Source organism: Propithecus coquereli, unplaced genomic scaffold, assembly GCF_000956105.1.
Source record: "Propithecus coquereli isolate 6110/MARCELLA unplaced genomic scaffold, Pcoq_1.0 Scaffold340, whole genome shotgun sequence".
Taxonomy (NCBI): Eukaryota; Metazoa; Chordata; class Mammalia; order Primates; family Indriidae; genus Propithecus; species Propithecus coquereli.
The window spans coordinates 2,053,772-2,062,621 of record NW_012149064.1 but is presented as its reverse complement, the minus strand read 5'-3'; the positions used below and the strand labels follow the sequence as shown (position 1 = coordinate 2,062,621).

Genomic DNA, 8,850 nt, shown 5'->3' with positions numbered 1-8,850 from the left:
TGGTGATATAGCACCTCTTGTATACTCCTGGATAGAGCTGGAACCCATTCTACTAAGCGAAGTATCCCAATAACGGAAAAACAAGCACCACATGTACTCACCATCAAATTGGCGTTAAGTGTTCAACACTTAAGTGCATATATAGTAATAACATTCATTGAGTGTTTGGCAGATGGGAGGGAGGAGGAGGCAATGGGTATATACACATGTAATGGGTGCAGTGCTCACTGTCTGGGGGATAGACATACTTCAAGCTCTGACTCAGGTGGAGCAAGGACAATGTATGTAACCTGAACATTTGTACCCCCATAATATGCTGAAAGAAAATATTAGTAATAAGGAACTTATGTTTGGGGACTTTTTGATACAAGCCATTCTCACTAGGGTTAGGTGATATCTCATCATGGTTTTGATTTCTATTTCTCTGATGATTAGTGATGTTGAGCTGCTAGCATGGATGTGTAGAGAAAGGAACACTTATACACACTGTTGGAGGGACTGCAAATTAATGCAACTTGCATGGAAAATAGCATGGAAATTCCACAACTGGGAAGACAGTGAGAAGTAGCTATCCAGTTCTAATAGGGAAGTTTACAACAGTAACACCTACACAAAAAATGGGGAAGATCTCAAATTAAAAACCTAACATTACACATCAAGGACTTAAGAAAGAAAGCTAAGCCCAAAGTTAGTAGAGGTAGAAAATGACAAAGATCCAAGCATAAATAAATGAAACATAGACAAGGAAGACAACAAAACCAAGAGTCCCTTTTTCCCGAAAGGTAAACAAACTAAGAAAAATCCAGGAACTGATGACCTTACACTTTAATTCTACCAAAATCTTTAAAGAGAAACAAACACCAATCCTTCTCACTGTCTTCCAAAATATTGAAGAGACAGGAATACTTCCAAAACCATTTTTGAGGCCAGCATTATTGATACTGAAGGACAATGCAAGTAAAAGATAATTACAGGTTAATATCCCTAATGAACATAGATGCAAAAATTCTCAACAAAATAATAGCAAACCAATTTCAACAGCACATTAAAAAATAATTCACCATGATTAATTGGGATTTTTCTTTTTTATGCAAAGATAATTCAACATATCCAAATCAACAAATGTGATAAACTACATTATCATAATTAAGGCCCAAACCATATGAGCCCCCCAAAGACTATCAGAGTATGTGATTACATTTTTCAAATATATGATCTCACTTCTATATGGAATCCCGAAAATTTCAAATATAGGGAGTAGAACAGTAGGTACCAGGGTGATGGAGGGGAGGAAATGGGAAAATGCAGATCAATGGTACAAACTTGTAGTTGTGTAGGATGAATAAGTCTGGAGATCATATGCACAGCATAAGGACCATAGTTAATATTTTCTTGCATATTGAAAAATAGCTAGGAGTAGATTTTGAGCACTCCACACACACAAAAAGGTAACTGTGTGAGGTGATGGATATATTAGTTTGCTTGATTGTAGTTATTTGACTATGTATATTCACATCAAAGCCATGTTGTACACTTAAATATATGTAATAAAAAAAAAATAAAATTTTAAAAAGTTCAAATGTACGTCAGATCATGTCAATCCTCTACTCAAAACCACCCATGGCTTTTCTCTCACTCATTAACTACTTCCCACGACCTGTCATGTCCCCTGATTCTGCTTGCTGTTTCCTCTCTCATCTCCCAGTCTCTCCCTGAGACTTCACCAAACTCTGAAGTTCACCTGTTATACCCCACCTTGCACTCTTCAGGGAAAGCTCCTATTGCATTTCTACCTCTCTTCAAGGCACAACTGAGAGATGCTGGTATTTGAGACATGACACCCCACATCCCACACACCTTTGAAGTTTGACTCACTGCATTGTTTTTACTGAAGTGTGCCAACGGAAGAATCCAGCCTGTAGTAGACACTCAATAAATGGATTAAAAAACATTGAAAGCAAGGATTAATTATAGTTCTCTCCATAGATGTGCAAATCACTGATGGAATAAGCATATGAAATAGTAATTGCACTAATTACTCAGCAAGATTTAATTATAGATTTGATACTAATTAAACAAGTCAGTGGAGACACAGCACTATTTTCCTTTTGGAATAAAACACCTTGTAAATTGTAATTCTTGGATAATTTTCAAACCCTTTGGAGACAAGCAGTAGAGGTAAAATTGCCAAGCTCTTCAGGTAACCTATTTCTGTCTAGTTAGATATAAAGCCAGAGTGTTTGGAAATCCTGTGAATGTATTTTTTTATTATTATTATTCCAGGTTTTTGTACGGGTACAAACATTATAGTTACACTTTATGTCTTTACCTCACCCAAATGCGGGTTAAAGGCATGCCCTTCCCTCCCTTTAGTGCTCCCCGTGTCCTTTAGTTGTAGATTTGCCCCCCCATCCCCCTAATCCCTAGAGAGTATTTCTGCCATGTGATCAACCTAGTGCTGATCAGTTAGTACCAATTTGATGGTGAGTACAAATGGATCCCGTTCTTCTGCTCTTGTGGATGTTCAGAGGAATCAATACATGTCATTGTCTCTACCGAAATGAAAGTTTCTGATATCATTTTGTTATTGTGATCAGTAATAATTTCACTAGCAGCAAGACTCAGATGACAGCTGAAAACTTCATGCACCAGATTGGAAGTATATGAGTAAGTTATTTTTCAGAAGAAAACACAGTTTAGATTTATAATATTTTAGAGTTAAAATCCATCTTTGGCTTCTGGAGAAAGACAAGTTAAAATCCTCATTTTATAAATACTAAAAATCAATACAATTTGAAAAGGTATTAGTATCTGGTGCTCAACTTATTGAAAGTAAAAATACTGGCTTTTTCTGGGGGTGAGTTTCAATGACAAAAATATTTCTTTTTTCTTTTCCTCAACTTTAAGTGTTCCACAATAGGTCTATAATTTCTAATACTCTTTGCATATTGTAACATCTTGGCCCGGGAGTATATATGTCGAATATCAGGTGTTGTATCTATTAGTGATGTATTTTAACATTTATTTAACACTCAGCTAAAAGTGTCTTAAGTGTTAAATCAAATCACAACAATTAATGAGAGGTAGCTAGAAATAAATGAGGGAAGAAACTTAGGACAAACTTAAAAATAATCATATGAAGTGTTTTTGAAAAAGATATGCTGTATGTTTTAGCCCCTAAAATATTAAAGACAGATAGCCAAGTCAGATAGAACCATTAAAACCACTATCTTTGAAGCAGTTTTCTCTGGCCATTTTATTTCCCTCACAATCAAAGAGACAGATAGACATTGAAATCTGTCTTAATAACCGTAAACAATTTTTTACTCACTCATTTAGAGACCGTGAGTGATGTTGTAAGATGAAGAATTCACAATATTTTAACATGAACAGTCACAGAAATTAATCAAGTGAAATTTTATCATAAAAAATTTTAAAAAATCACTCAAAATATTTTTACCTGTTGGCTGGAATAAATCCTAACCCTTATTTTTAAATTTTTATAACAATATTTGGATTTTTGTCCTCTAATAGATTAAAATTAGTTTATGTCACTAAATCCAACAAACAGCATTTACATTGTGATGTTCCTCTGTTCAGTGCCATGGAGAGAGAATGGGCATACTATTTGAAAGAAGGAGCCAAAGGAGAGAGTATGGGAAGAGAAATGGTATAGTTTTAATATTTATTATATCTACATTAAAGTAGATGAATACAATCTGTATAAATAGAAGGCACCAACATGTCACTGTCAGAAACACTATATCATCAGACCAAAACCATCTGAATTTTTTCCAGTTATATGGAAACCCTCCTCCCCTGCCACAGAATTTTCCATAATCTTATTAGAAGAAGAGATACAGGGAAGGGAACAGGCAATGAGGTAGACGTGAAAACATGAAGATTATGATATGCAAGGCCATGCATTGTAGCAGTGAAACTGTGGATATAATGAAAGAGAAAGGGGAAAAAAAGCTTGTGGGAAAACCATTTTTTAACTTATCAGATATGGAAAAAATGTCAAAAGAGTCAAAAAGAGGATTACAAAAGAAACGTGAATAATTCAGTGAATATGAAGCCAACAATCTTAGCTTGTATTTTGTAGGATGTTCAATACTTATAGTAACCAGGGTGTGTGTCCTATGGAACTATAGGCCCAAGATTGGAAATTATGAAGTAAAAAAAGCACCATTAGCTCAATATCTTGTCAAAATTTTTAAATATGAGAACATTTGTAAACTAAATGTTTTGCAGACAGCAGATAGGTTAAAGATTTTGTAGACTAGACTGAGGAAGGACTGTACTGGTTAAGTTGTATTTTTAGAATTGTTTATTACTCAAATTATCGGAAGGGGTGTCGAAACTGAAGTCGTTTTCCTCATGGGAAAGAATGTAGGGACAGTACACGATGTTGCAGCCATTGGTTTGTCAATTTGAATTTTCAAGAGGGATGGGAAAGAAAACTCTGTTAGTAAGTTTTGCTAAGGTCAGAGGAAAGTTTTCAATCTTTCTGTACCTTTTACAGGATATATTTGGCCAATATTATAATGACACATTTATGTGAACTGAAACTAAATCGTTCCAATAACACAAAATTTATCAGGAAATGATTGGTAATCAATGCACTGTTTAGGAAGAGATGGAAGTCATTTTCAAGGTAGAGGGAAATGTGATTAGTGCGTGTCTGTGTGTGTGTGTGTGTGTGTGTGTGTGTGTGTGTGTGTCTAAATCACTTATATATACCTGTTTCAGTATACAATGAAATATATATTTAATCTTTAAATACCAGTCATTGATATTTTATTCCCATCTCCTTTGTTTCTACAGATTATTCTTGCAATAATGACAAATCTCACAGTTGTGACTGAATTTATCCTCATGGGGTTTTCTACCAATCACAATATATACATTTTGCATTCAGTGCTCTTCTTCTTGATATACTTGTGTGCCCTGATGGGGAATGTGCTCATTATCATGATCACGACTTTGGACCATCGTCTCCACACTCCCATGTATTTCTTCTTGAAGAATTTATCTTTCTTGGATCTCTGCCTTATTTCAATCACGGCCCCCAAATCCATTGCCAATTCTTTGATAAACGACGACTCCATTTCATTCCTTGGCTGTGTTTCCCAAGTCTTTCTGTTGCTGTTTTCAGCATCTGCAGAGCTGCTGCTCCTCACAGTGATGTCCTTCGACCGCTATGCTGCCATATGCCACCCCCTGCGCTATGACATCATCATGAGGAGGGGCACCTGTGTGCAGGCAGCAGCTGTGTCTTGGCTGTATGGGGGTCTGATTGCTCTGATGCACACAGCTGGTACCTTCTCCTTATCTTACTGTAAGTCCAACATGGTCTATCAGTTCTTCTGTGACATCCCCCAGTTGTTAGCTATTTCTTGTTCAGAAAATTTAATGAGAGAAATTGTGCCCATCTTCATTAATGTGGTTTTGGATTTCTGCTGTTTCATATTCATCATCATTACCTATGTCTATATCTTCTCCACTGTCAAGAAGATTCCTTCCACAGAAGGCCAGTTGAAAGCTTACTCCACTTGCTTTCCCCACCTGGTAGTGGTCGTATTATTTCTTTCCACCGGTTTCATTGCTTATCTGAAGCCGACTTCAGGATCCCCTTTTATTTGTGATGCTGTAATTTCTGTGTTCTATACCATGATGCCCCCAACCTTGAATCCCATCATATACAGTTTAAGAAACAAGGCCATGAAGATGGCTCTGCAGATGTTGATAAGGGGAAATCTCACCAAAAAATAAAAGCTCATGTTTTTCCTTTTGGTACTAGATACCATCTACAACTTATACCCATTAGTCATTTTTTCTTCCAAATTTTATAGGTAAAATTTTTAAAAGAAAAATGAGAGCAGCTCTATCATTAGGAATTTCCTTGGGAAATTAATTACATTTTGTCTATTCTTAAGTAAAACCCTAAATTTCTACAATTACGGACCCATTTTCCAAACCCCTTCTTGGGTGGTGTTCAATTCATAAGCTGAATTCTATTAATAGTTGTTTTTAATATGATGTAAGAAAGAATGGTTGTTTGGAACTGTTTTCTCACATTAACAATTTTTATTAAAAAAGCAGCAGCAACGAAAAAAACCTAACCCTACTCTCTTATGACATAACTGGTTCAAATTCAAAAATCATGTAGAATTGTTTGACACACTATTGATATTTATTCTGTGTATTGACTTACCTATTTAAATATCATTGTGGGAGATAAAATAAATGAGGTGAACTTACTCAAAAATTCTTTTGAATGAGAAATTATCTTTCCTTCTATATAGTCATTTTGGGCTTTTGGTCAAAGGGCAAATAGAAAATATACCATTAAATGAATTTTGCCAGAGAAAGATATCAGTATCCCACAGGAACAGAGGAACTATGATTGAAGCCAGGTAGTGAAATGAATATTAATTTGTGTTGATGATTTATTTGGTCCTAACATAACTATGCTTTCTTGATGCTACAGAAATTTCTAAGTACAGAAATAAATAAGTATATAAATAAAATGTTTTAGAAGATTCATATATATACATTGTTTAGATATTTATTTTAATTATAGTTATTTTGAGGTTTCCCTTTAGCCTTTATAATTACATTTTGAAGCTCCATGGTAGATTTTCTGCTAGATAGATTTCTTTCTAGATATCTCATACATTCATCAATCTTTCTTCTAGTATTAGACATGTTGTTTCTTGAATCATATAAAATATTACATTGAAATAAACATGGAGGAATATATAAATTGTTTTTATCCTGCAGCATCTGTACTACAAATTTCGGGCTCTAAATGACTATGAAATGTTATGAAACATGGAGAGGTGTATTTATAATGCTATTTTTCTAAACTAAATCTTTGGAGCACATAGTTATGTCTCCAAATATTTCATAATATTTAGTACATATTAGGTACATGAAAATATTTCTTGCCTATATATGTGTATGTATGTGTGTGTGTGTGTGTGTGTGTGCGCGCGTGTGTGTGTGTGTGTGTGTTCCACAAGGACTGAATCCATTCAAATTTTGTAATTATATTCCTATATTAACCACATGGGACATTTTTTTCACATAGAGATGTGATATAGGGATTGCTTCAATTTAATATTTATTTACCATGCAGAAGAACATACTTATTTAATTTTTTTCAGTCATAGAAATCATCTTTTCATACATTTTGTTCATTTATCTGCCCTGTCATAACATCTGTGGTTAACTTGAATGTGCTTTTATAAAATTATGGACACTAACGTCTACTACAAGTAAATATTTTTGTCTCTATTTGCCCCTTTAGTTATATTTTTAAGAATTTAACACAAACTTTTTTAACATGAACTTTTAATAATTATGGAATTACATCTATCAAATTATTTCCTTGAGATATTGATTGCTTCTAATTTATAATGTTGATTCATCACATTTAATACACATTCTTTTATAGCATAGATGAGTGCGTATATACTGAGGTCAATATGACATACATTTTGTTTTCCTGGAAGACTTAAAGGAAAACAGAAAATATATTCCCGAATGTTGAAAAATGTGTATTAACTAAGTTCCTTGTTATAGTGAATTAACATAAATGCCAAATTACAATTTTGAGGTATATGCTTAATTCTCCACTATCAAAAATAATTTATGTTTATTTCTTAAATATTTGTTTGATATATGTTTAGGTTATATTGCAAGTTTCATTAACTTCACTCTTAGTTTAGAAAAAAGGATTGTAACTTTGGGGGTTTTAAAATACCTTTCATGGAGTGACATCAATAAAGTGATGGAATACAAAACTTCAAGGGTCCTTCTGTACACAAAAATAATAAATAAACTGGAAAAACTGTCAGTGTCTTCAGAGACTCTATAAATGAACCAAAAGATTGCAGCAGTTTTAGGAATACTAAGAAAACAACAACAAAAACTGAACAACAGAGAACTCTGTGACATTTTAAATCACCCTGTCCTCACTCCCTACTCTCTCACACACACCCTAGCTCAGCGCTGGCTTTGAAGAAACCTTCTCCAGCACAGGCATCCAACGCTGGAGGGAGAAGAATGGACCTTTTCTTGTAAATTATGTTTTTTTTGTTTGATCTTTCTGGAGAACCACTGGAGGGCCAACTCAAAACACTAGCCAGTAATTCCCCCAGTGCTGAGCAAGTTACCCAAGAAACGTTCATTGAAAATATTTAGAGGCTAATGCACTAGTCACTGCCACTGGGACAAGAGATAAGAGTTGAGTTCAACAACTTGGTAAACAAAAAGCTTGAGAAGAAAGGCTGAAAACTAAGGTACATTGGGGAATAAGGGTTTTGAAGAGCTATGACATATGCCTGAAAATCTAGAGAGCTCCACGCGTGCCCAGTGCTGGGCGCATAATCAGAAGAGACTTGAGGAGTTACTAAGCTCTCACCTCTGGCTGACCTTCCAGCCTTACACAAGCAGTAAGTGACATAAAGCAGAGCTGTAAAGCACCTTGCTGACTGTTGAGGGAGTGCCCAATACAGAAACAGAGGCAATATACAAGGCCTGGGAGATTTTTCATTTTAGTTTATTTTTTTGGTTCTAGGCATTTCTATGTCATCACTTACTGACCACTCATCTAATAGAACAGAGACTTCAGCAGCCACACTCAGTCAAAAAATACAGACTGTTCAAAATTGGAAGGTCACTAATATCAATGACTATAACAAGTAGCCTCAATAAACCCTGGGGAGGCAGAAGGATCTGATTCTCAGTGTTACTACATTATAATATTATAGGGGATGGACAAACTTGAAACTCTGACTCAGATGGGACAAAGGCAATATACATAACCTAAACATTTGCACC

At 34.9% G+C, this 8,850-nt stretch overlaps 1 protein-coding gene across 1 annotated transcript; it reads left to right on the top strand.

The window, feature by feature from the left end:
- Positions 1 to 4,842: 4,842 nt before the first annotated feature.
- On the top strand, positions 4,843 to 5,775 carry LOC105815652 (olfactory receptor 14A16-like). Its single transcript, XM_012650847.1, has one exon. It carries the CDS (start codon positions 4,843 to 4,845, stop codon positions 5,773 to 5,775), a length of 933 nt encoding a protein of 310 aa, XP_012506301.1.
- The last annotated feature ends 3,075 nt before the right edge of the window (positions 5,776 to 8,850 follow it).

Excerpts from the sequence above, each read along its gene's own strand:
- LOC105815652 (XM_012650847.1), top strand. The coding sequence starts at position 4,843 with ATGACAAATCTCACAGTTGTGACTGAATTTATCCTCATGGGGTTTTCT.